At 38.9% G+C, this 27,507-nt stretch overlaps 2 protein-coding genes across 3 annotated transcripts in view; one reads left to right on the forward strand and one right to left on the reverse strand.

The window, feature by feature from the left end:
- The window catches only part of WDR26 (WD repeat domain 26), a 32,073-nt gene extending 17,404 nt beyond the window's left edge, over positions 1–14,669 (forward strand). The window contains exons 8-14 of the mRNA XM_027641709.1: positions 1,937–2,077; positions 3,394–3,513; positions 4,282–4,427; positions 4,933–5,011; positions 5,589–5,718; positions 8,358–8,543; positions 9,895–14,669. Of these exons, the coding sequence (XP_027497510.1) occupies positions 1,937–2,077; positions 3,394–3,513; positions 4,282–4,427; positions 4,933–5,011; positions 5,589–5,718; positions 8,358–8,543; positions 9,895–9,920 (828 nt within the window). The 3' untranslated portion in view covers positions 9,921–14,669. The remainder of the gene's footprint in view (positions 1–1,936; positions 2,078–3,393; positions 3,514–4,281; positions 4,428–4,932; positions 5,012–5,588; positions 5,719–8,357; positions 8,544–9,894) is intronic.
- CNIH4 (cornichon family AMPA receptor auxiliary protein 4) lies at positions 818–27,507 on the reverse strand. 2 transcript variants are annotated; one of them, XM_027641711.1, is made up of 5 exons: positions 27,402–27,507; positions 26,015–26,083; positions 24,902–25,014; positions 20,206–20,346; positions 818–907 (listed from the first exon to the last, which is right to left on the reverse strand). In XM_027641711.1, exons 1-5 carry the CDS (start codon positions 27,468–27,470, stop codon positions 883–885), a joined length of 417 nt encoding a protein of 138 aa, XP_027497512.1. In that variant the 5' UTR covers positions 27,471–27,507; the 3' UTR covers positions 818–882. The 2 variants fall into 2 exon arrangements, with proteins under 2 accessions (XP_027497512.1, XP_027497511.1); XM_027641710.1 differs by lacking the exon at positions 818–907 and adding an exon at positions 18,268–19,660.

Here is a 27,507-nt window from a genome sequence, read left to right on the forward strand (position 1 = left end):
TGAACTTGGTTTGTGCGTCGATGCATTATTTGACTGTTACACAGTGTGGCAGAACCTTTAGAGCACACAGAGTAACTACACTTGGTGTATCACCTTTCCTACCTTGCATCTCTCTTTCTTAGAGTTCTCCTTTAACTTGCTCCTTACAAAAATCTCCTGCGCTTTCTGAAAACTGTTGACAGGCTTTTGGCTTTTCAGCCAAGGAGCTCAACTGCAGACTTAAGCTGATGCTTGAATAGTTGTTTCTACATAACAAAAAATTTGGATAATGTAAGGGATAGAACTCCTGAGATTTCTTTAGGTGGTGGGTGGGAAGTGGATTAACTACATTTGGGAAAGTTTGCCTGAAATTCCGCTGACTGTTGTTTTAGAGCAAAACATGGTATAGCAGTTTTGCTGTATTTGGAGAGAAGTATGAGAGCAGTATGGAAGATAGTAACAGCTACAGAGTTCTGTCCTTAGAAGAGGAATATCTTATATGTCTTGCTCCTAATGAGTTTCAAGTATGCTGAAGGGACTGGCTACTGTAATTCTGTTCTAAGAAGAAATGCATTAGTTGCAGACAAGCTCCAGGATGTGAGATGATGTCACATATGATTCAGTTTCCTTGCAGATCCTTTTGGCTACAGACACAGCTGTGTCTAATGCAGTCCAGGAGTAATGATTAGAATGGAAAGGGGGTCTTGAGGAGGTCCACTCATTTGCCCCTCTTTCTCTGTACTCTGAAGATTATTCTTATCTCACTTTCTTTTGAGGAATTTGCTTTTTCTCATCAGCAGAACCCTCAAAGCTGCAGGCTGGCTGAGAGTCACCAAATCCTTTGCAGCTGATCCCACAAAACAGTCCTTCAGGTCACTTTTCTTCTGTTCTTTCTCTTTAGAATCAAGAGGTGCTCTGTTGATTAATGCTGAAACAAAAGAAACAGAAGGAACAATTAGAGAAATCAAGTTAGATTTGCAAATGAGTCACTCTTTTTGAAAAAAAATTTGGAGATATAAGCATCTGCCATGCAGAGAAAAACCACGGGAGAGGGAGAACAATTTTGATTTCCCTTTTCCAAGAGGCTTCACAAAAATTTCAGCAGTTAACAAGCTCTGTTCTGCTTTCTGTATATGCATGTTGTTGTCAGGAGTCAGTGCTAATACTGTATTGAAGCATGTTTCTGTATTTAGAAAGCCAATGTGTGGTTGTTTCACAGTATCTCACTGTACTATTTATCTTTATAAGCTTCTTGAAAGTCAAGTTCCTCTGACAAGGCAGCAGTAAAACAGTTGTAATATAAAGATGATACAAGATGATGCATGTGCCAAGTATGCTTCATTCACTAAATCTGGCAGAAGGCAGCTTGCTGTAGGCAACATTTTAAGAACACCTCTCAAGGAAGTTTATAAAAATATCTTTCTGTAAAACTTCTTCCTTGAGCAGCACACACAAGATACGCTCAAGTTTCTAAAAATATTGGCACTTCAAGGTTTTCCCTTGTCAGCCTACGTGAAGGTTTTGGTTCTGTTTAACTGTACCAGGCTTCCAACATGCCTTTTAAGCAAGTAACTTAATTCTGTAAAATATAGATAATATTACTTTCATATTCCAGTAGATGCAGAAAGACTTGACACTACAGAAATCTTAAGTACTAAAGCAAGCGTAATGTAATGTAAAACTTTGTACACAGTGGTATTTTGTGAGGTTTGCATTTAGAATCACAGAAGATTAGAACAAAAATACCTACAAGTGTTCTTGTTTTGCACTTAGAAGCTTTCATTTCCTGGCCCTACTCTGTAAACTGGCAGTTGCTCTTCCAGTAGGAACCTATTCATGTCTCACAGGTGACAAGTTGCTTAAAGTAAACTTGCTGTGCTGTGCTTGGACACACTGGATATGTGAAATCTAGTAGGAGTTCATTTGCATTGTCTCAATAGTCTCTCTCTTGTTCCAGGATACTCACCAGCTAAAACTACCTAAGACATTAGAAGGTCATGCGTATGGGGTCTCTTACATTGCTTGGAGTCCAGATGACAACTACCTTGTTGCCTGTGGCCCAGATGATTGTTCTGAGCTTTGGCTCTGGAATGTAGAAGTAAGTGGTGACTAAGAGTGAAAAATAAAAACGTTGTGGTCAGCCTGCTGCTTTTGTTTCAATATCTGAATGCTTCAGGTGTGAAAGAAGTAACTGCTACAAACTTGTGCGAAGGTGTTGAGTGTAAAGAAGAGATGCTGATCTCCCTGCCCCCCTTTTAATTTGAAAAAATAATTATGGCAGCCTACAAATTTTGTACTCAGTTTGTACAGAGCTGAAATTAGAGTTCAAGTCTAAGTGCTTGGGATTATGCAGCAATTCTGGTGTATCTAGTTATGGATCTTTTTTGAGAAGGGATGGCATAAATGCATAGAACCTTAAAGAGGTTTTGAAGAGAGGGACAGCAAATTAATCAAGAGAAGTAGAGGGCAGAAATATCATTGAAAGGAAGCAATTGCTCATTGATGATTTTAACAAGCAGCAAAAGTAAGATAGAAGCTGATGTTGGTGATGTTAGTAAAAGATCCACAGAGGCTTAAATTTATGATTTCAGAACTTTGTCTTTCAGTCAGACACTAGGGCATTTTGCCATTTCCTTCATGAATTTGCAAATCACTTTTTGCTGTTGAATTTTATGGGCACTTGAGTTGATATAAAAGCTTCCCTTAACTCAGTTGTGAGCTGTATAGTCTTTCTTGTGCTGTCTTGGACTCTGAACTAATTCAGTTTCCTAAAACAAAAATGTTCCCTTTTTTCACCCTTGGAACACTTTTCTTCTGTTTAATTGACTAAATTGGCTCAGTGAAAAGCACTAGAGCTGGCACAAGGGAATAGAGAGAAGCCCTTACTGTTCTGACAATGGTAAGCCACTCATTGGTGTTCTGTCTTGTGAAACGGTAGCATTATACACTAGGGATGAAAGCTGAATTTTGGCCTGGAGAGCTTCAGCTGGGGGAGGAAAACATTCTAAATACTGATACTCCTAGCTTCTTACAGAAATGTATTTTGTCATCTGTCTTTTCCTCCTGTAGTCTCCTCTCTTTCAGTGTGTGTTTGTTTTTTTCATTTGATAGTGCTTCTCTTGCTCTTGACTTGTTCTTGTAACTTCTTTTCATTCCACGCTCATAATATTTCAGTTTTCTGATACACCATCTCTTTTGATTTGAGGGACAAAAGAAACTGTCCCAAATAAAGTCCAAAATCACTGGAGATGCTAAAGTAGTACTGCCTTCTTACTGCATTATTGATGGGTTAGTATTGCTTTTTAATAAACATGAAGTACATGCACTACCAAACACTACACGTGTCAGATAAAATTATCAGTGCCATTTTGGGAAAGGGTTCTGGTATAAGGCCTTGCTGCCTTTATTTTACAGACTGGGGAGCTGAAGACAAAGATGAGCCAGTCTCATGAAGACAGTTTAACAAGCGTGGCCTGGAATCCTGATGGGAAGCGTTTTGTAACGGGAGGTCAGCGTGGACAGTTCTATCAGTGTGTAAGTTCTCTGCCTCTGTCCCATTGAAAACAAAGCAAGAAATTAAATTTTGGCCTAATCTGAGGTTCGTGGGTTTTTTGGGTTTTTCATGTGTGTGTACACTAAAGCTTCCAATCCTTTGTAATTGAAAGAAGCAATGCGTTAATGCAAGTATTTCAGCAGCACTTCTGTGTGTAGCAGTTCGAAGGGTTTGAGCATCTTTGGTCTGCCTAAAGGAGGATTTGTGGTGTGGGAATTTTTTCTTAGCTTCTCTAGAAAATACACTAACAAAAAGTAGTGCCTTTGTCCACAAATGTTATTTATTCCATAGAATTTTGACTACATCTTTCTTAGTTTTTGCATGCTGTCTTTGCTCGTGTAAACAGAAGTTTGAAATTCTCATTATCTGAGTAGTGTTGATTTTGGATGGTGGTCCATAGTCACCCTGTTCTTGATTATTTGCCATCTGACTTGGTGCCTGGAATAATAGTGCAGTATGTAAACCTCACTCACTGCAAAGGTCAGCTCAGTGATGTGGTGTAGATGGCACATGTCATGCACGAGAAAATAAGTGACAAAAGGGATTCTCAGCTCTCCAGGGCAGATTCCTACAAAAGCCCTCAGTTATGACAACCAAGTCCTCCCTTTTAAAGGGTAAGATTGCTTTCTGTAGCAATTTTCTGAACAGAAGGTGAAAAAGATATGTGTCACAACTCCTCAGAGATCTGAGACTAATGGTTCATTTTTTTTCCCTGTTTGTCTTTTTTTTTTTTTTCTTCTTTTGATCAGGATTTAGATGGTAATCTCCTTGACTCCTGGGAAGGGGTGAGAGTACAATGTCTTTGGTGCTTGAGTGATGGGAAAACTGTTCTAGCATCGGACACACACCAGCGAATTCGGGGTTATAACTTTGAGGATCTCACAGACAGGAACATGTAACTACTACTTCTTTCTTTGGTTTTGAATTCCTGCTTCTTAGTGTCAGAAGAAGGTTGAGGAAGGATTTGGGGGGCAGGATGGGAAACAAATGATTAAAATGCTCTCAGTATTAAAAGAAAACAAGAATAGCACGGGACAAGAACTAGTGAGTAAGTTCCAGCAGGCAGCATTAGATCAAGTATTAGAAATAACTTCCTAAGCACTTGAGTGGATGTGTTGACATTTCTGTCATCAAGAGTTGTAGGCCTCTCAATTCCTGGCATATTTTAGAGGATCCTGCCTTGAATTTAGGAGTTGAAGTCTGAAGTCTCTTGGTCTTGGGATTTACCATAAATATAAGCAAGCTATTGCAGACCTGGCTTGTACTGATGTATAAAGATATACCTAATTTTGAATTCAGAATTATTTTTTCCTGATAATATTGCAGATACAGGACATGCCTTTTACCTTGGTGTTGCATCATTATCTGGTTATCTTGACACTTGTGTCCTATCATTTCAGAGTACAAGAAGATCACCCTATTATGTCGTTTACTATTTCAAAAAATGGCCGTTTAGCTTTGTTAAATGTAGCAACTCAGGTGAGTTGGTGATGTTAAATAGAAATGCAAATAAATCTTGCAAATGCTTCATGTTCTTAAATATTTTGATGTGAGTTGGGATATTTGGTATTAATCAGTTGTATATCATGTAATATGAAGGCCTTAATATTCATAGGTAAGAGCATGGAATTTTCTGAAAATAAGCTAATCTTATTCTTGAGACTGAATTTTTTTTTTTTTGACTGATTTATACTCAAGAGTTTCCTATTGTGAAATATGTACTGCTAAATGTTATTTAACTGGCTTTTGCATCAGAAGGCCAGGTACAGCAAGAAATGTGGCAGGTGAAAAAGTCTAGGGGCATGAGAATTAGATTTTATATATCTGATTCTGCTTTTGGAACCTTGGCTAAGAATAGGAGCTTTCAGAATGGAAGGGAGGAAAGGCTGAAAGTTTAGTTTAGTATTTTGATACATCTTTACTCTCTTTATCTAGTAACAGTACTGAGGTTGGCTCTGAAGTGTAGTGTACTTTCATGTTTAATTTTTTTCTCATAGTTCAAAAAAATGCCATTAATAGTGTTTATGATGAAATTCCTTATATTTATTATTTCCAGGGAGTTCACTTGTGGGACTTACAAGACAGAGTTTTAGTGAGGAAGTATCAAGGTGTTACACAAGGATTCTACACAATTCACTCGTGTTTCGGAGGTCATAATGAAGATTTCATCGCGAGTGGTAGTGAAGGTAACACCATTCTCCCTTGTACAGAAAACTGGAACACTATCCTTCCTATACCTTAATTTTGTTGGTAATAGTTGCTAACAACATTATAAAAGCAAGCAAACTGGTTCATGAAATAAATTTGAGATGTGCTGAGATTGAGGCATACTTCAAGAAGTAATTGTGGGCTAATCTTCTGAGAGGACGGTACTAGTAGAAAGCATTAATGACTCAATTTTGTGTTGCTCCTCTAAAGCAAAAGCATCTGCACAGTTTTAATTAAAAGTGGGTGAGGTGTTCTTGAGGATTTTTCTTTTTGTGGTGTGATATTTAGACTTATGGTTTGAACAAAAAGTACTCCTGGGGAATAACAGCTTCATTTGCCTGTCGAAGATACAGGTGTGGTGAGGTTATTTTAATTTCAGTAGTCATTCTAATTGCAGACAGTAGTCTCAAAATAAGCAGTTGTTGATGTAGTCTGGTGGGGTTTCTTGGTGATCAAAGGCTTTGTGGTATGTTTTTATTCAACTATCTGTGGCAAGAGCAGAAATTTGTTAAAGGTTTATATCTCGAATTGGTTCAGTTCTGTCACTATAGTGCAATCACCTGCCATGTAGGTCACTTAAAATTCAAGCTTATGCAGGACTAAGAATTACTCTTGGAATATGTCAGCAATCACTGTGAGTGCTGTGTAACTTTAAGATGTTAGGAAACACTACTATTCTTTTTGGGAAATATGTCTAAAATAAAACCAGGTTTCACCCTCTGACCATATCCTGTGGAATATGACTGAAGGACAGCACCTCCAGTCTTCTAGTCCAGTGTGAACCTCTTCTGATGGGTGAACAAGCTTCTTGGTTTGAGACCCAAGTATCCAGAAGTTCAGGATTTGTTTAGCCATAACTATGTGTAGGTATAGATACTGTAGTGCACCAGTCCTTTTTTTCCCCATTTATTTACTCTTTATTACCTTCTTTGTCTAAAAACTACCGAGCAGTAGTTGAAACTGATGGTACTTTATCTACTTAGACTTGAACTCTTTCAAGCTGTTGCCTCTTTGTACTGAAGTTGCAAATGGGGCTACTGAGAAAGTCCTGTTTTAAAAAATAAGCAAACAAACAAAAAAATAACAGATCACATTGTCATAGTCTCTTTTAAAGTAATTGATTACATCTTAAAGCATATTGTCAGCTAGGTAGGGTTTTTTTTCACCATTGCATCAATAGGAAGAAAATAGAGGTCTCTAAGAGGGGGATTAACTGCTGCCTTAATGTAGCTAACTTGTTTTTTCCAAACCAAAATACTGGTGTGTGTTTAGGCTTTGATTTTCCCAGGCAGCAGAGACTTGTGTGTCCTTACACTTGTCTGTGTAAGCAGAGTGTGACTTGCGTTTTTGGTGTCGGTTGCATGGATATGTAGTCTCTTGCAATGGTTAAGTGGAGTGTAAACACAACCAGAACATTTGTGTTGATATGAGTACATGTAAAGGTGGTACACTGAAGTGAGCTGGCTCAGCAGAAGACAGTTGTTACCACATGGTTCCATGATGCTTTTCTAGCAGGTAGGTCAGAGAGCAAGTTTATTTTAAAAGGGGTTGGGAGGAACAGAGGAAGATAGGTTTGTTTGCGAACAGCCTTCAGAGTGACATCTACATTAAAGCCTTTCAAACAGATTAAAATACTTCCACTTGATATGCTAGACGTGGATACCAGGCTTTTGTGTAATACTTGCAATACATACTTGTTCAGTTTGTGCAGCTCTGCTTGGAATATTCCACAGACATTACTAGACAGGTAAACCCACAGCCTTGTTACAGGATGCTAGTCTACAGCTGGGAGACGCTCCCACCCTCAATTTATTCTGACCTGTGGCTGGCTATAAAGCCAAATAACACTTCTCTAGAAATTGCAATAGAGTGTCTAACCAGTTTGCTATTCTATTTCAGGGATGTTGCTAGAAGTAATTTAAAACTTCCCATCACAAAATAAGATCTGTAGGGTTGTTTATTGCACCTGCTTTAATATGTGCAAACTGATATCTCTAAATACCACACAATAATTGTTAAAGACAGTAATAGCTCACAGTTTGAGCCATTAAGTTTTGCCCTCCCTCATTTGCTTGGTTTGCACTTTCACTGAAGTGTTGCAGGTCTTTAGTATTAAGATATTTTTCATAAACTATAGAACTGTGATCTTATCTAGGAGTCATTAACAGGAGGTGATTATAAGGAGGTCTTAGTACTCATGACTTTATAATACCTTTACTAATCTGTAAATACAATTATTTGAGGGGAGAAAAAAATCTACAAATCTTCCTTTTGAATAAGATTACGACTCCAAGATTAGCTTGGTTTCTGTCTTTAGCCGTGTATTCTCTTATTTGCATTGTAAAACATTGTAGTCAGATGTTTTTCTTCGAATACCTAGTATAGTAGACTTGCAGGTGTTAATGGAAGAGCTTGACCTGTATTCTTTTGATCGCTTTTAGAATAAAAATTTTGTTAGTGCTATTGCACACTTGGGACATGGGTTTTAGACACAGGTTTTGCAACGTTAACGAGAGCCGAGTTGCTGAGAGCTCGTGTGGAAGTGCTCTTTGATACACCAAATCAGCCTGTGCAGGACAGTGTTTCTCAGCCTTCTTTAAATGTGTGTTTTGTGTAGATCACAAAGTGTATATCTGGCACAAGCGTAGCGAGCTGCCGATTGCGGAGCTGACAGGGCACACGCGTACAGTCAATTGTGTGAGCTGGAACCCGCAGATTCCATCCATGATGGCCAGCGCCTCCGACGATGGCACTGTTAGAATATGGGGACCAGCGCCTTTCGTAGACAACCAGGATATTGAAGGTAAAAACCTGTGTGCTTACTAAAAAAGAAGTTACTGGGGTTTTTGTTCGGTGTGGTTTTTTGGAAGTTTGTTTTTGCTTTTGTTTTTTTTTTATAGAAAACTGTGGTGTCATTATATTAACTTATTTATGTAGACATCTTAAAAATCTTGCCTCCAGTGCTTAAGGTAATAACATAAAATGTTATTAAAATTTAAATAATGCATTCTAATCACACTGCAAGTTGAATAATGGTATTACAGTGCTTACAAAAGGAATCTCCAAAGTCTGGAGAGAGTATGAAGTTTTCTCCAGGAATATCTCTAGAAAACTGAACCTTTACTAAACCATCAGCAATTACATGTGTCCAGGGGAGAGAGACAACGCTCGTTTTTGTGCTGCCAAAATGTGCATGTGTTCCCAGCCCTTCTTGCCTCCCCCAGGACTGTTAATGAGATGACTGCTGGGGAGCTGTTTTGCAGTTCATATACATCTCTCATTTCTTATACTACAAGGTTGAATATGTATTTGCAGTGGATATTAAAAAGAAGTACAGTATGTCCTATTGCCACAGGACCTAATGAATACTGGGTGTGGATACAAGTTCAAGAGGAACCTGGGCAGAGTAATCAAGAAGAAATCAATTTAGTGCTACTAGAGAAGTAAACCCCTCTAGTGCAGAATGTCCCCTAGGTAAAAATGGCTGAAAATTGGAAGGATATTAGGAGGAAGAATTACCTCCTCTCCCTACACACTTGTGCTTTCTGACACATCTGCTTCCAGTCTTGAACTATGTGGACCAGTTTGGCTAATCTGTTTGTAACACCTGGAATGTACCCTCAGAGCCTGTTCTCCAGCTGGTTTACTCATGGTTTTGTTGTTTGGTTTTCTCTAGTTAGTGGCTTGCTCACTCTTTCTTAGTTCCTACAGAAAATGAACTAATAAGTGCCATGAATACCAAAACAACAGAAAATAGATTTCTCACAGCAATGCTTTTGCAAGAAGTGTAGGTGCAGAGAGTAATATGTAACAACTTAGGAATCTTAAATGGGTAGCAAGACAGCTTTGTAATTAGAACACTCCCCTAGAACTCAAATGCAAATGTGTTACTTCTCTTAGGAACAGAGGCTTTTCGAGTACCCACACCTAACATGCTAAATTAATTTCTAGATTGATATTAATAATTTTATTTAAAATAAGTAATTTTTAGCATGGAATTTAGCTACATTATGAGATCCATTAACCTAATGCATGTTCGGTAAAATCTATGTAAATACACTGTACCTGTAATTACCTTATAATAGAAATGTTAACCATTGCTAAGATCTTCCAGCTGTGATTTTCTTTCTCTTTATGTTTTTGTTTTTGCTCAGAGGAATGCAGTAGCATGGATAGTTGATGGCGAATTTGGAGCAGACGACTTCAGTTTAACTTAATTAGTCGTATTTTAAATGGCTTGGGATTTGGTGCAAACAAACATGATTGATAGCTGGACAGACATGCTCGTCATGAAAAAGAACCATTTCTGAAGCCCGGTTGGGGCCAAACATTTACCACCTTGCTTCATAGTAACCAGTCGAGATGAAGCACGTCCTTAGAACTTTGTTGGACACCGTGTTGAAATTACCCCCCCATCGGTTGTGAAGAACTGTGCTACATTCAGGCTAACCATTGAACTCAGTATATATATTTTTCCCTCCTGCCTTTTTGTCTGGCAGGCTACTGTTCTTGTTGCTCTTCTGTGTAATGAAGTTTAAATGCTTGTTTGGAACACTTTATTTAACAGTTTAGAAGGCTTGATAGAAAGAGTGCTTTAGTCTGAAGAGTATACATTGGATAGGAAAGTATTTCCTTCTCTTGTTTCTCAAGTCTCTCTCCGCCTTACTTAGCTTGAGATCTTTGCAGCTTGGTTCATGGATTCTAGCCTTGCCCGTTGCGCAGTATATATATAAATTGAGATGATAAACCAATGAACAATGTCAAAAGCACTCTCAGTATCACATTTGACAAAAAGTTTTGTACTTTTCACATAGCTCGTTGGCCTGCAAAGGGGTTAACAGCACAATTTTTTAAAAATAAATTATTTATAGGATTAAAATGACTTCATTTGTATACATTTGGAATTAAAACAATGCAAGAAGTGTCATGAAACACGGTATCACTGATGCTTTTCTGGAGTGTCTTGAGACCCAATCAGAAGCAGTGGCTGGAAGGAGCTTTGTGTAGGCAGTGAAGCTTGTTTTAGATGGAGGAACTCGCTGTCCATCTTAACAGATAAATTGTATTATTTAGGAAATAAAAAGGATGTTCAGACTGCACCACCAGACTAAGTTTAAACAAGGAAAGGCCTTTTTGGTTTTTTTTAAATTACATAAATATATGCAACAACGCTGTTGTAAAAGGTAGACTGCACTTCAAGGGAGGAGTGTGTCGAAAGGTCCTTTCTTCACAAAGTCAACATTTTGTATAAGTAATTAACATACAAATCATAATTAAACACTTGTATTACGATGGAAATTTTTCTTTATTTGATAAACAAAGGTGTATAGATTTCTGTGTTGAGAATATACTTTTAAGTTTATGGATTTAAATGCCTCTCCCAGACCTTGTTGCAAGCTGGTGCTGTAAACAACTTGACACATCTAGGAATAGTTCCACTAATATCCCACGTTAAGGAAAAAACAGAGACATTTATAATTTAAATATTTATTCTTTTTGGTGTAAACAGATGGCCTGGCATCTCTGTGCTTCTGCACTACACACAAATTCATTGTGGGATGGCACTGGATTCCCTTTTGCCACCGTGGGTGGAAAGGTAGCGTTGGTACTGCTGCAAAGTAAAGAGGGAGCAGGGAAGGGCATGCCATGCAGTCGTGTGAACAGAGGTGTGGACTTCATCCTTTAATGAGATAATAATCTAGTGTTCTTACTAGTCATGTGTGGAAGAAGGATGGGGGAAGGTTTGCCGGAATTCCTGGGAAAAGTGTAGCCACTTTGATGAATGGGAATGTGGTATTTCCCAGAAAACCAAAGTGAAGGTTAGATTTTTATTTTTTTTTTTCTTTTTAGATTCCAGCCAGGTGGTTGGTGTTTTTCTTGCCTTGTGTGCAAACTTAAGTGTGAGTTAAGATTCTGATACTATGGTTGAGACCAGCCCCAAATCTGACCTTAGTCTTTCAGTACCTCCAAAACCAGGTAGGAACTTAATGTTCTTATCTGCAGTTTACAGTACATCAGCCTTAAAGTTAAGGTGAATGCTTTGATAGCAATTACTGTTCCATAGTACTGGGAATACATATGTGAACTTGACACTATAAATCATTTCCTTCTTCCATGAATTAGTTCTGGAGGAAGCTCTTTGTTTCTTTTCCTAGTTCAGGCAGTGTAGGATTAGTCAGCCTTGTTCCTATGGTGTTGGTGTTGCAGGGAAACAGACAAGTTCCGAAGATCAAATTTGAGTAAGCTAAACCTTTGGGCTTTAAAGAAAAATTACCTACCTAAATTGTAAACAGTATTTTACATGTTCAAAACACGGTATAATTCACAAGCAATGCCACAGTATGTGAAGCTTTGGAAGTTATTCTAGTATTGTCTTACTCTGGAACTTGTGTTTTCAAACCAAACATTGTTTAGGGAGATTAAGGAGAGTAATGGTTTTGATGTCTTTTAATAATGTCTCATACAATGGTCTGGCACTACTTGCTTACCTCATGGGAATAAAGTGGGAACTCCAGGGAGGTGGTGAAGGCTGGATCAAATCTCAAGTGGAGATTTAAATTCTCGTATGCACTTCAACAGGCATTTTTAATGTGGTGGCCATAACTAATCAGAGTGAGACTCCTTTCTTGGCACAAGCTGTGTGTGGGGGTTTGTGTGTGCTGGTGCCTGGTTTCCACTGCAATGCAGTTAGAAATTTAAACCTTGTACTTCTGCCCAAATACTGCCTGTCTCTTCAGTACTTGCTTTGTACCCATAAAGGACACTTCAGGTATTACGAAGCAGAGTTAGGGAGAGGCACATGTTCCGAACTCTCTCCTTTAGTGTCGTGGTGCAGCCATGCCATGTTAAGGAAAGCTCCAAGCAGATGGCACTGCTTCCAGAGTGTCTCAGTCACAGGTGTTGCATCGCTGTCAGCGCCTCACGGGTGATGAGCAGAGAGCAGAGAAAGGTGAGACTCGTCTGCATTTTGCCACACTACTTGGTCCCACAGCAAACTGCCGTTATAGGTGTAGCAGCAATGACTACCATTCCAACCTGGAGATGAAAGAGGAACCTAAACCATTTCAAACACATCACATATTCACAATATGTGAATTGAAAAGTACCAATACTTTTTGTGCACAGACTGTAAAATGAGACTGGGGTGGGGTGGGGGAAAAAACCCAAATAAGTTTGCTCGTTTGCAGCGTGTTGATTTCCATGTGCTTAAAAATGTTCATAGGCTGGAGTCTAAGGCTGGAACAAGTACACACCCACAATAAATTACTGTATTTCTAGTCAACAGACCAATGGTTTTAGAGAGGAAAATACTGTAAGCGTGCACTCATTTTGTAACTTTCTCTGATCACCTGTTGGCTTAAAATATTCACAGTAGCCCCAGGTTACTATCAAGGCAGATCTTGGAAAAAAAAAAGAAGTGCTGAAGCGTTTTATTATCTGAATGTTCTTTAGCTGTTCAGGTAAGTAATTTTCAAGGGCACAATGGAGCACAAAAGGGAAAATGGTAGCTGTGTTCTTGTTTTGGAGGGGAGGGTAGTGGGGGAAATGACACCTTTGTTTTTAAATTCCCTCTGTCTTTTCTAAAGTTCTCCAACTTTAAAGTTAACTTCTCTTTATGATTGGAGCAAAGATGCAAGCTAGAAATCTACCCAGATCTTGCCAGTTACTTCTCAACTTGGCTTCAAACAGGTAATGTTTAATAAAACTCCGTATGCTGTTGGGAGTTTGTGTCCAGTTGTGTAACTTCTACACTGCTAAGTGATACTCCCACCCAAAGTCAGTTTTAAAGGCTTCCTTAGCAGGAAACCAGGACTCGAACAATTAGCTGTAGCTTGAGGGGGATATGTTGTAGACCCAAATGGGGAGGGAGGTAGAGAGAGAAGAATGGACATAAAAAGCAGAATTTACTGAGCAACAGACAAACTACTGTAACTCAAGGGGGAGGAGGAAAAATGCACTTTCAATAGTTTGTCCATATTTTTAGCTACAAAGTACACTTGTATCTGATTTTTTTTTTTTTTTGAGATGACTCTTAAGAGGAACACCCATCCCATAAATGGCTAATCCTCCTTTTGGCCTCCTCCTGTCTTTTCCACATTGGCTTGAGTCCATTTTCAGCTGCCATACTTAATTTTGAAAACTGCTACTCTTAACAATGTTTAGAAACAAAAATCATTAACTATGACACTTTTTTTAAACAGGGTGGACTTAATTGAAGTGTGCAGTGTTGAACTACTGCTGCAGTAGCTGCCTCTAGTTGTTGAAATAAACTGTAGACAAGTTTTCTGTCAATTAATCCAGATAATCTGGATTCAGTAAAACATCTGTGAGAGTGTTCCTCCCATCTGGTATGAATGTGTGTGTGCATGTGTTCCATGAACAGACAGAGAACCAAATGTTCTAGGTACTTGTCATGTTTTATTGCATACTTTAAGTCGTGTGTATGTGAAGTGTCCTTTGACCAGAAGGTTTTGGTTAATATCAGTATATTTTTATAAATTTGAAATTCATTGTGCCCCATCTTTTTTCTTAAACATTTTTCATTCTTAGGGTATATGTGCTAGATTTGAAACTTAACATTTTTAGGCACAGATGGAAAAAGTTATTGGCTCCTTGAAAACATATGGGACAAAATGGATCCTCAAAGCATGTATGTACTTACAAACCAAGCTGTAGAGATCAAGAAAAGAACTTTATTGTTGATCTCAAGATTTCTAAATTGTCAAGATTTATATGGAGTTGTGGTGGAACTAGTTAACACTTAGAGCTTTTGGTATGTAATGACTATTTGCTATGGACTGATATTAAATGTTTCAAAGGATTGCGTTCTTAAACTTTCTGGATTTTTGTTACTCTCCTCGGATATTATTAAGTAGTTAAAATTTCTTTGCTATATTACATTAAAAACATAAGAACTTTGGGTCTCGTATTTATTTTCACTTGTTTTACTAATTATTTACAGAACACCGTTTTAACTTTTTTATTTTATAAATGTGTAGTATTTTAAACATATCTTTAAAAATTGTTCAATTGGAACTACATTAACTTCTGATTTGTTTTTATTAGGATTTTTAAAAAAAAAAACCAAAAACAACACTTTTTCCATGTTGGTGCACAGCACTTAACAGAAATGTTTGTATTCCCTTTCTTTCAATTCAATAAACAATAAATAACTGGAATGAATAGTTCTTAGTTTCCCTAACTTCACTTATATGACTGACTTGGATGTTAATTTCTTGATCATTAATTATAGATTTCTTCCATATTTGTAGTATTTCACTTCCTCGCTAGGAAAATTAACTTGTGGCCATTGAGCAGATGAGTCACCCGGTGTTGTGTGCAGGCTTTGCAGTGTTGGATGTCTGGCTCTAACCCACCTCATGCTTGTGTTTTCACTGGACATTCAGCAGTCGACTTGCTCGTGTCCCAGTCTGTGCTTATCTCCCTTGTTGAACACCTGCTCCTTTGAGGCTCCGTGAAATCCATGATTCCTTACTGCTGGGGCTTGCCTGAATACCGGATCCAGGTTGCTTTAGGTCATCGGTGGGTTTTACTGGGTTTTTTGATACTTCATATTAAGAAGGTGCTCTTTAAAGCACTTGTATCTCCTGCCTTTGTTCCCTCCAACTAACTCGGTGTTCTTGTCCCTCCTCCCTGTGCCTTAAAACAGAACCTCATCTTTATCCTGCACTTCCATTCAGCTACAGCTTATTTCTGTTAAATAAAAAGTTGTACCTCAATTTCCACTCCCTGTAGCTTTTCCAAACTCAAACCTTTTGCTGAAGTGTGTTCTTTAATTCTTTGAGCTTATGTATTGATTGGAAAAGATCTTTACTCCCTCTTTTATTAACTTTATTAAAGATCTTTATTAAAGATCTTTACTCCTCCTTTTATTAACTTTATTCTCTCCCGTACAGTTTAGGCAATGTATAGATAATTATGGCTTAAATGCAGCTGCCAACAGAAGGGGCATGCCTTACTCCTTTCCATGTCCTGCTTTGTGCCACTTCTCTTGGGTACTGGTATTTGCAGGAAGGTTGTTGGATTGCAGACCCACTTAAGCCATAAATGCAGCAGATGAAGGAAGTTACTAACAAAGCCAGCCAAAAACTGTGCTTCATCTGCTGTCCTGTCTGTCTTTAATGGGTCAGAAGAGTACAAGAGAAACAGGGATATGAATTCTACAGACCTGTGACATTTCAGTATTTGTAAGATGAAAAATTAACTGCTGTGGTCTGGATTCTTGTTTGGTTTTGGTTTTTTTAATCCTTCAGATTATTAAAAAGAAATTACATAAAAAACCTGAGAGTAAATGTGCCTTTCATAATTACCTTAAATCCAAACTCTGCCTGAGGCAGGGTACTTCTTTACACCTTGGCTTATGCTTTCTGTGCTGCCTGATGTGCCTCTATGCATGTCTTGCACGTGCTTAGGTTGTCAACACATCAGAGATGGCAATCCCAGTTGTGTCCTCACTTTAAAAGACCTATAATGCTCTGAAGAAGAACCACTGAGGTTTGTATGGCTCTAATGTTTCTGCCAAAGATAAGGTGGTTAATGTACTGATAACTGCATGGTGGTTCATATATATTGCCCACATTTTCCTATCACTACCTCCAGTGGCCACCATACCATATACTTGGAGGCAAAAATGGTCTTCTACCACTCGTACAAAATTCTAGAGAGCTTCTTGTGAGAGAAAAAGAATTAGAATAAAGCTTTGACAATCCTGAACAGATGAAGATTTGCTTTTATGGGCTTATCAGTGTTTCAGGTTGATTGTTAACCTGCATGCAGAACTGTTCTTAGGGCTACTGCTCATACCACTGATGTTCTAAGTTCCATGAAACAGAACTACTTCAGGGAAAAAAACCCCAGATACTAGGATGAGGAGGCAAGTATATTCTTTAACAAACCAGGCTAAATAACCAGCAGTCTGTAACTGAAATGAATAATTAGGAGGAAACATGCAATTGTACCTATTGTAACTAACCCCCCCTCAAATGCAGAACTCTTAATAGTTGTCTAATCTCTCAGAAAACTGGAGTGACTGTCATCTTCACAAGCTGACCAGGCTGAAGACTGTGGGTGAGAAAAAAAGCTCAATAATCTGTTAAAAGTTGGAATCCCTGCAGGGCAACTTTAGTGTTTTCATGGATTAAGAGCTTTCTCTAAATCACAGCTAATCATTTGAAGGATAAGCTAATGGTTCCCCCGTGAAGTTATACTTGGATACCTCAGTTCCAAAGGGAAATATAGTCTGGTGAGTGAACAGGAAGGGATCTGTGTTTGGTCTCACATGCATTTATGGTGATAGATGAATTTTTACTAAAAATGGGTCCAAAATTTCTAATTGTCTTGAATTCTGTATAATAAGCTTGGGTTTAAACTACCCTGTTCTTCCCTGTGGGAGACCCAGAAAATAGGGATTTTTTTTTTATTTTATTTTTACTACCATAAAATTTCTGTGCTCTGTGGATCTCCTATGAGGGAGATGACTGTAGGATCCCTATTTCTAGCTAATGAACCACAGTTTTAGCAATTACAAATATATTTTTCCTGTTGCTGACACTGAAGATTTCTCCTGAGGCAGGAAAGGACCCTGTACAATAGGAAGGCTTTCAAATTACCAGTGGAATTACTCAGCAGAATTGTGGTCTCTGAAACCTGCTACCAAGGTTTTTGCAAATATTATAATCAGTTGGTAGATATAAATGAAGAGAGAGTTTATTGATATTAAAAAAATGAGGTGGGAAGTTTGCATTCACATAAAAGTATAGATTGTTTAATATTTGACAACCCCCACTTAGAAAACACATCTTTTTTTTTTTTTTTGTTGGTCTATCATGGCTAATAATTCACTCTTGAGGAAGTGGGGAGGAATCCACAGTAACATCCCTCTAGTACAGGGAATACACATGCTATCCCCACTTTTTTTTACCTCAGATATGTTGTTTTCCCTTATCCTTCTCTATCCTAGTCCCATCTCTGAAGACACAGTTGTCTGGGTAGGGAATAGAAGCTTTTCCTAGTGAGTGATAAATGTTACCAATTTCCTTGGGCAATGGGTCTACTCTATCTAAACATCATTCCTGCAATTCTGAGGTGCTAGTAGTTAGAAATCATCAGAGACAATGTATCATACAAATATTTTCATTAATGATAAAGCTCTTACCTCAAAATCATGTCTTTAGGATAAGATAAACAGCTGCTAGTTTAAGTGATGAACTTGCAGATTAATGCTCATGTTTCTCAGTGTGAAACATTAATGAAATATATCTACTGTCAGCACTACAGCAAGGACCTGACTTAAGCAGCTTATCCACATTGCCCTTTTCTTCTAACAGATAGCACCCAAAATGTACAGTATATTTTCTCACACATGAATAAAATAATTTAATTGCCTGCCACATAAACTGCTGCAAGAGTTTCTTTCTACTCTCTGAGTTTTACTTGCTCTCCTTTTCTCAGACTGACATCCTGTTTCAGCTTTACAGGGCAGTACTTTCTCTAGCTTGATTTTTTTATGGTGTAGTCAGTGGCATACAGCTGGGGTAGCTGTTTCCTTAATTATTTTTTAAGGAGCATGATTTTCAGCAGTTTTTCATCTTTACAACAGCTGAACTTGGACTCCATCCATCACAAATTTAAAGCCAAACTTTTCCTAGAACAAACACTGAACACAAGGTATGTACAGAAATCAAGCCTCAGAGTTGTCTTTTTCATTGCTGGCCATGAAAACAATTTGTTAATTACAGCTGTGCACTAAAAACCCAGGTACTTTAGGAAGAAAAAGCTCGTTAATTTTAGGACATAATTACAGAAGTGTATTTTTAAAGTGTTTTAATTTATATGTTTGTTTCAAGAGACCTATTTCCAAGCACATATAAAAAAGTTTAAAGACAGTTATTGGACAGTGAGGGTACAAACTCAGGTTTATACACTTATCACTGAGGCAAGAGCTGCACAAAAAGAACTGAGTTTGCTGGTATCATTGAAGCAGAGTCACATCAGAATTGGGATAAATGGGGTTATGGTTTACCAGACCATTTCCCTGAGCTAGACATTCTCTTGGTTCACCTCACTGGATATGGAAACAGCAGGTTCGTGGAGTAGCAACTGCAAATAGTCTTTTGCTCTGTAACCAGCTCCAACCAGCAAGATGATGATTACTCTATGTGAAGGTCTGTGATGTACTTCAATGACAAAATAGGAGTTGAAGGGAAAAAGCAAGTATTAATCATGTTTCTTATTTATGTTTTTCACTCTTACACACAGGTGTCACTTCCACCAAAGGGATCTTAATCCATCCAAAAACAACTTCACATAGGTTGTTGGAGGGAGGGGTGAAAAGGGAGAAAAGCATAACTTTTATTCCACTATTTTTTACCTGGAAAAAACACTGACACAAAGATGCAAGCTGTGCTACTATTCCACTTTGAAATCTGTGTTCCAGGCACTGCTTCAAACTAGGCTTGAGTAGGACAGCTTGACAGCCAGAGGCACATCCTGACACCTTTCAGTAGACACCAGAGCTGCACTTAAATTTGTTCTGGAACTACCATCATTACCAGCCCATGCTGCTGAAATGAGTTTCCCTTCTCACCATTTAATTCCTACAAAGGTCAGTTCTGTAAGCAAGGATTGCATCTTACAGAAACAGCAACTCCAGCAGTTTGGGTTGTAAAGGAACAAAAACAACTGCTACACAAATCCAATGTCTTTTGAAAATATTTTATGTTAAAAATACAGAAAAATATTTCTTGTTCAAAGAGGAAAAATATACTGCATGACGACACTGATCTAGGTGTGTTCGGAAGGTGTCTGAGGCTCCACAACCAGTCACTGGAGTGATGACCCAGTTTGGCAGCTAATGGTTCTTTTTCAACTTCTCAATCATTTATCAAAGCCAGAATCATACTGTGACAAAACAGAAAACATGATACCAGTGGATTACTGAAGCATGTGCAAGCGGGAACAGCTATTGCTGTCATGAGAGAGCTGCACTTGAGCCTGAAATAGAAAGCTAAGGCAACTGCTGTGTGCTTTGCTTATGAGGACATGAGCTGCAGAAGTAATATTGCTGCAGAATAACAGCAGCTCTGCCATCTTGTAGTAAGTGGCCCCATCACAGAACTCATCCATTTGTAACTTACATCAACTTGGTCCTCAAGATTATTTCCATTCTAAATAGGCCACTTACTGTAGGCACTGAAAGCATGTAACTCTTTATATTGTAGTGGTTTAGAGATTAAGGAGTAGCCTGAGTTTCCAAATAATGTCTGATCAGAAAGAATAAAGGTATATAATGAGCCCACAGATAGCTGTCAAAATATATTACTGAGGCTTAGCAGGATGCAAAAAGATAAGACTAGAATACCAGCAATTACACTAGAAGAATAGAAGAGATAAAAATAGCTGGCAGACAATTCCTTTGTTCCTTGGGAGCAATTTCTGAAACTAACCTGTAAAGGTACATGAAGAAACAGAGCAGATGAAAGCCCAGTTTAATCATGGCTTCTTTCATGTGTGATTTCAGTTGTCCTCGGTTATGGATCTCTGTGGGATCAAACACTCCCATGTTTCCACTTGGCACCATAATGTACCTGAAAGTTTAAGAATAAAGAAAAAAAACACCACACAACAAAACCCAAAAATGTAGTCATTGAATCATTAGGGAGTGTCAGCAGAAGGAGAAGGGGAGAGCTTTCCCAGAAGAGAATTTCATCTAAAGAGTTGTTTCATGATTCAAGGTAAGGGAGTTCTTTTTTAATTCTATTTCAGTTTTAGGATATTGCATGTATCTCTGCCAGTACAACCCACAAACAAAAAACAGGAGGACAAGAAGTGCTAAAAGCATCAGCCTGGCTTCCCACGTATAAATGGGAGAGATTCCAGGTAACAGCCAATGCCAGTTAATTGCTGTTCACAGTTACTTGCTGTCATGGAGAAAACATCCACCCACAGTGGAAAGATGCACTAGATGAAAAGGACAGGAAAAGACTTCATTTAGCTAAGAATTAGTGATTTATTTAGCAAAAAAAACCTCACACAGATAATCACAAACTCTGGTTGTCAAAATGAGACGGTGTATGACAAGACAAAGGATCTGTGTATTATTCCTGTCTTTGTCACAGCCACCCTGTCATATCTCAGCACTGACACTGAGGCTGAGAGGATGAGAGGCTGGGCAGAACTGAAGAAGTTCTGCTGTCCAAACCCACATAAGAACAAAAGTTGAGTGAAACCAAGTGAAACATAAGGAAAGGAAGAATGAAGTTGGAAAACACAATGCTTACATCCTGTGAAAATTCAGCAAGCACCATGTTTTTTTGTCACAAGCATTTCTCATGGGAGAAAATAGGAGCACATGAAGTTCTCACTCCTCCTGAGCTCAAGCTAGAGCAGTACTATTAAATCATTGAGATGTCATACAGTCTTTACCTTCCTGGATTAATAATCTTTCTATATGGGAATTTAACTCCTTGTGGAGCAAAAAAAAATGGTTTCAGAACAGAAGACTTTGATTTTCTTTCTGTACTCAAGTGGCAACATTTGTACTCCAAAAGGCACTTCCCCAGCTCTTACAACATTCATTTCAATAATAGGAGGAGAAAGGGAACAAGAAACAAAGATGTTTTCTAGTGGCAGTACAAGACTGGAAAAAAACCCCAGTAAGACCACAGTATGTGTCTTTCACACAGAGGTATTAAAAAGCACTGCAGCATATTTGACTAGTTTCAGAGACAGTTGTGTCCCATGCAAAATAGTTCATGTGAACAAATTCCAGTTTGAAATTCTCTTCTAAATTTGAAGTTTTAAAGGATTGTTCTATTTTTAGTAGGATAACAGACATTATTGTCCGTTTACTGGGAATGGAAGGCATTTAATTGGAATAAAAGGAAGAACACAAGTTTCCTGTACCAATTTATCCTAGAAATAGGGTGCATAATTTTCTTATATGTCTAGGATAAGAGTGCCACAAGGGCAGCACGTATTAATTTTGCTTTTTAGGAAGAATGATAACACTTAAATTTTGCAACTTAATTGCAGAACCTGTGAGGTATTTTTTCCTAGAGGCCCACAAGTTGGGACAGCTTATATTACATATCTAAGGAAACTAGTCATGGATACAATGATGCTAATGCTGACAAACCCAACTCAAGGCAGTTGTCATACTCTAAAACAGCCAAAAAACTTCTACAGCAAACATGACAACTGTCAGCTTTAATATATACACACACTACTGCCTTCAGTATTTCCATTCAGTGGAAGCTGCTGCCACAGCAACAGGACACTTCCCTCTAGATTACACAATTTTTAAAGCCATGTAGAAGTTCTGGTCAGAATTTTGCCTGCATTTTTAAGAATTTTTTTCTTTTTTTTACTTTTTCAGTTTTAAGATGAGTATTATCTACTTAAAGACACAGCAAGAATCACATTATTTGGACCTATCCTCTCAAGATTTATATAACAAAGCAGAAAGAAAAAAATGGAACACTTCCCTAAGAGTTTTAAAACAAGGAGAATGTAAGACAAAACTGTCTCACTTGAGGCACTACAAAATTCATAAAAAAAAACCCCAAACTAAATGATCATTTGAGCATGCTGAACAAAAAGGGCCAGCAGGATGTTACAATAAACGTTTGAAAATCTCCCTTGATACTGTTTTTTACCAATTTATCCTTCCCAGCATTTATTTCTGATGCCCCTTTTGCACAAAACCTCTCTCCTCCAACTGAAATCCTTGAGACATTTAGTAAATTAGGCAACTACTGCCATTCACTCATTGAGATTAGGCAGATTTTGAAGAAAAGTGAATGACAGGAAGAGATTATCCTACCTTTATCATTTTTACTAGAAAGCACAGACTGCTTCAATCTCAACACAATTATTTCTGTAATCATTTTGGAATAGACAATAAACTTAAACTCATCTGAATTTGTGTGCAGAAATACTGTAACATACCGAGAAGATGCAAAAACATTTAGCTGATGCCAGATGTTTGCAGCTCACACTAATGGGTTCACATTTCATCTGTTCCCACTTGAGCCGACTTTAACTGACACCTTCTCCTCTCTTCAGGGTATTCCAACTACTTTACAGTCCACCATTTTCTACCATGCCTCTTGTCCATTGAACACTGGGTCAAATGTATGTTCTATCCCAAATCTGCAGATTTCCTTTATAATCATAAAATGGTTTTTGTTCAAGGGATCTTAATGATCATCTCGTTCCAACTCTGCTGCCACCAGCAGGGACACCTTCCACTAGACCAGGTTGCTCAAAGCCCCATCCAACCTGGCACTGAACACTTCAGGGATGAGGCATCCACAACTTCTCTGGGCAACCTGTGCCAGTGCCTGACCACCCTCACAGAAAAGAATTTCTTCCATATATCTAACCTAAATTTTCCCTCTTTTAGTTTGAATCTATTACTCCTTGTCCTATCACTACAGTTCCTGATGAACTGATAATGCTAAACACCACACCTGCAAATCTCTAATTCCTTCATTATAGATGGGATAATCCAGGCTATTAGTGTGAGTGAAACTCCTCAATCCACAGAAGGAAGGCAGGATTAGTGATATAGGCTTAACATTTTGATTTCTTGTGGCAGGACAGGCAAAGTATCATATTGTCAGATTCACTTATTGCCTACACTGCATATCTAAAATTGAGGAAACAATCCTGGATTTTAGGATATTCAGAATATTTATGCCATGTATGACAAATATAAAATGAGAGCTGTCAATAAAAACAGCAGTCAAAGCTTATTGCATGAAGTGTAGAAATAGAAATCATTTATCTTCGAAAATTAACAGGGTTTAGAAGGGAAAGCAAGGTGCTACTTTAAAAATTAACATAAATACACCAAATGAAGCACCAACAGGGTAACCAGTAAAGGAAAGCTTCAAAGAAAATCCATTCTCTCTCCAGTGTCTCTGCAGAAACAGCCTTGCCTAAATGAAACATCAAACTCCAAAGTTGCCAGCAGATACCAAACAGAATACTGGTCACTTTGTGTAACACTTGTACATGTGGGTGGCCAAACAAAAATAGGCAAAAACATGCCCCACGTGTGTGCATTTAGGCAACATTTGTTTATTAAGCACAAAGTTATACTGTCTTATGTTACTCCAGTTTAGAAACATTTGAAGGCTTTGCTGGCATTCCACAGAAAACAAGGATGATGAATGCATGGCTATTTTGCCCAAGAACAGCCAGGTTATCAGTACAGAGATACTCAACTTTGTTTTGACGAGAGCTATGAAACTTCTTGTTTAATTTTACCAGTGACTCAACCCACCCCTGCAACTAGTTAACCCTAACAGGTTCAGGCAAACAAGAATTACAGCAAACTTTTCCTACCTGTACCTTAAACTTTTTTATTCCCATAGTATAGTGTTTAGAGATAATTTCTGACAAATTCACACCCAGTTTTCATTAGTTTAACAACTGTAAGGGTCAGTTCTCCAAACATCAAATGATACAAGATAAAAAGAACATTTTTTGAAATCACAGTCCCAGTGTTGCCACATGGAAACCCTTACTGATAACTAAACCATTTCCAAGGGGTGGCAGCCCAGGGCACAAAGACCAGTAACACTGACAGCTTTCCTAGGATGAAAAGTCTGCAAACCTTTCCAAATACAAAGAGGTAGGATGGGGGAACAAAACCAGTGCAGATGAGAGGGAGAGACAAGTCAGTGAATGAAGGAGGACATTGTGTGGGGGACAACACCCCAGCCCAGTGGTTTTACAACCATCAGGCAAGCTGACCTCAGCACTTTTATGCTGATATCACGCACGTAGGCACAGCATGAAAAACATTAACAACTCTGTCTGCAGTACTTCATAATCCAAATTAATATGCTATTATTTCCTATGGACTTGGGAATGACCCACAAATCAAGATTCCTGGGCGCTGGGGATAATGAAAGGAAAGGTCAAAAGTTTCATATCCTTTACACTGTTAGGTTTCTTATAATTTTAATGGCAAGGAGAGGTTTTATGTTAGTTTGATCAATAAAGACTAGTAGCAGCTCAAGAACACAACTGAAACATCTCACCATAACATATTATTTATCCCTGTACTACACTTAAAGCTAAACTAGTAACAGTGGGGGAAAAAAACCACATAAACCCCTGTGCACTTACCTATATATATTCCATGTTGCTACTGGCAAATTAAGGAGAAAGATGAACCAGTGCAATGAAATAAGCATTAATACTGTTACAACAGCATGGCCAATCACCTCAGGGACCACCCACTGTAAAAAGGGAAAAGAAAAGGGTTACACACACAAATATAAATTCCTTTCTGAAACAGAGATCTATATGGAGTTATCATCTCATTGTAATCATGGTAGAGGCATGTGATTCCATCACAGTGTGGAGAAATTAATACTTTCAGGCAAGTAAGCCAGAAATCAAGCCCTACGATATTATAACAGAGATGCTTTATCCAAGCATGTCTGGAGAGCATCACAGCAGCTGTTTGAACACAACTGTATTACACAAGCATTTAAAAAAGCGAGTTAAAAAGTATACAGTGCTCATTTGAAATCACTGCAGAGAACAGTGGATTTAGGAACATAGATAATTAAAATCTGCAAAGACACAAAATGTACAAACAGCCTCAGGCTTGGAACACATAAAAATGTTGATCAATATGAAAGTTCCATAGTTAAATTGGGTCAGCCCCTAGCAATTACACATTTTTGGCTTGATAGTATCCTGTACCTTTCTCTCTTTCATTAACAAAAAAATACCTTTAAATCCAAGTGAACACACATACATGGGAAGGCCACATTGATTTAATGCAAACAGTTTCAAGCAGATTTGTTTAAAGTGGTACTTTTCCTTATCACAGTAAAACTCTACTGTTCAAGAGAGGTTAGAAATTACACAGATCAGAGAAAGTTGCTGTGAAGACCTCAAAGTTCAGTCATGAGTAGACACCCTTGGTGTGGTCCACCTACAAGAACCGAAGCACAGAACTCAAGAGTTCTGTGAAGCATTGTCTCAGTCCCACCAGTTTAGGCAGCAGCCCATCCTGGAGCACCAGGGGTCAGAACAACAGCCTTCTGTGACTGAATTTGCTGAAAGATGGGCACCCAAAAGAGACAGGCAGGCTGAAATAAAGGATGTATGCAAAATACTGCCAGTCGAGGCTCTCGAGGTATACATTTACACCCCACTTATTTGTGATGCTGAGATGAAGGATGTGGTTTTCTCAAACCACATTAAATGCAATGAGGAACAATTTACTTTATTGAGTTTGGAGCAGCACGATCTAGCGTTGATGTAGTCACATTCCAAATCTGATAGTGTGATTATCTGGAATCCAAGATAAGGAAACATTGTATGGTGACTGGGAATACACAAAGCTTTATTTTTAGCCAATAAACTGGGGAGAACCCTCTTGCTCTCATTGCAGACATCTTGTTCCATGTTGATCTGCCTAAGACATATTTCAATCAGTTACAACTCACTCCTATGTCAGGTAGAAAGCTTGGCTACATTTTATTACCAGGCCAAGTGATTTTATGATATTTTCCCAAGGGCAACTGTTGCACAAATGCTAAAGTTCAGTTCAACCCTTACAACAAGCCAGGGAGGCAAACTCAGTAATTTTAGTATCAGATTTATTAATACAACCCTTGAAGCCAGAACTTAAAAGTAACGAAAAGTTAATGCACTTTTTAAACTCTCCTCATAATAAAGCTAAATAGTTCAGATTCAAGAAGTGAATCTACTTTTTTTTAACGCTTACAGCAACACTGGATTGTTCATTAGGCAATAAGAGAGTAACATCATTATTGAATGAATTTTCAGCAACTGAAATATGAATATTTCAGACAGAAAAGTCCTCTCAAAAAAGGCTTAAGATGCACATGTGCACATCATCCCGCTATGTCCTGTAAAGACATTGTCCTTTTCTCCAAGGAAATGAACACAATTTTTTCTGTTCCTAAAAAAACAGGTGAAGGCTTTTCATTTTTCAACAAATAATCTATCCTTCTAGGCCGAATTTTTTTCCCAAGTGCTTCTGTACTTGTTTCTGTTACCAGCAGGTAGACTCCGAAATAGCACTAGGATTGAAAGAGGTGTAAAAGCTAGTTGGCTTTTATTGAGAAACGTAAAGAAAATGAAGTCAAATCTGTGCCTCTACATTGCAACACCGCCAGGCAGCGAAGGCTGCGGGCGGGTCTCTAACAAAGAAGATGGAAATCCTGTTCGTCGAGGAACTCGGAGCCCCACAGCCCGGAGCACACGCCTAAGACAGGGCAAGGCACCCTCGCAATTCGAACCCTGTTGCGCGGCCGCGCTTTTTAGGCCCGTGCGGTTCCCGAGGGCCGGCACCGCTCCCTGTGCTCCCGCAGCTCCCTGTGCTCCCACAGCTCCCTGTGCCCCCACAGCCCCCCCGCCCCGCGCTCCAAGAGCCCAACATGCTTTGGGCACCGAATCCCGCGGCGCTTCCCCGCAGCCAGGCGCTCCGGGCTCCCCGGATCCCCCGGTCCAGGGGGCTGCACCCCGGGCCCCCGAACCGCGGCCGTGACCCGGCTCAGCTCCCCCCGCCCCGCCGCCCCCAGCCCGTCGGGTCCCGGCCCGCCCTCGTGCCCCATCCCTGCCCACCCCCGGAGGAGCAGGATACGAAGTAGACGGAGAGGAAGATGAGGGCGCAGCAGTCGATCAGCGAGAAGATGAAAACCACCGACTCCATCCCGCCGCCGCGCCCGCCGCCCCCGGGGCCCTCCCGG

This window comes from Corapipo altera, unplaced genomic scaffold (genome assembly GCF_003945725.1).
Source record: "Corapipo altera isolate COAL_440 unplaced genomic scaffold, ASM394572v1 48b, whole genome shotgun sequence".
Classification (NCBI taxonomy): domain Eukaryota; kingdom Metazoa; phylum Chordata; class Aves; order Passeriformes; family Pipridae; genus Corapipo; species Corapipo altera.

Coding starts and splice junctions, on each gene's coding strand:
- CNIH4 (XM_027641710.1), bottom strand. CDS start 27,470: ATGGAGTCGGTGGTTTTCATCTTCTCGCTGATCGACTGCTGCGCCCTC. Junction 26,084..27,401: donor TCTTCCTCTCCGTCTACTTC/GTATCCTGCTCC, acceptor CTTGGATTCCAG/ATAATCACACTATCAGATTT. Junction 20,347..24,901: donor GCAACATGGAATATATATAG/GTAAGTGCACAG, acceptor TTAAACTTTCAG/GTACATTATGGTGCCAAGTG.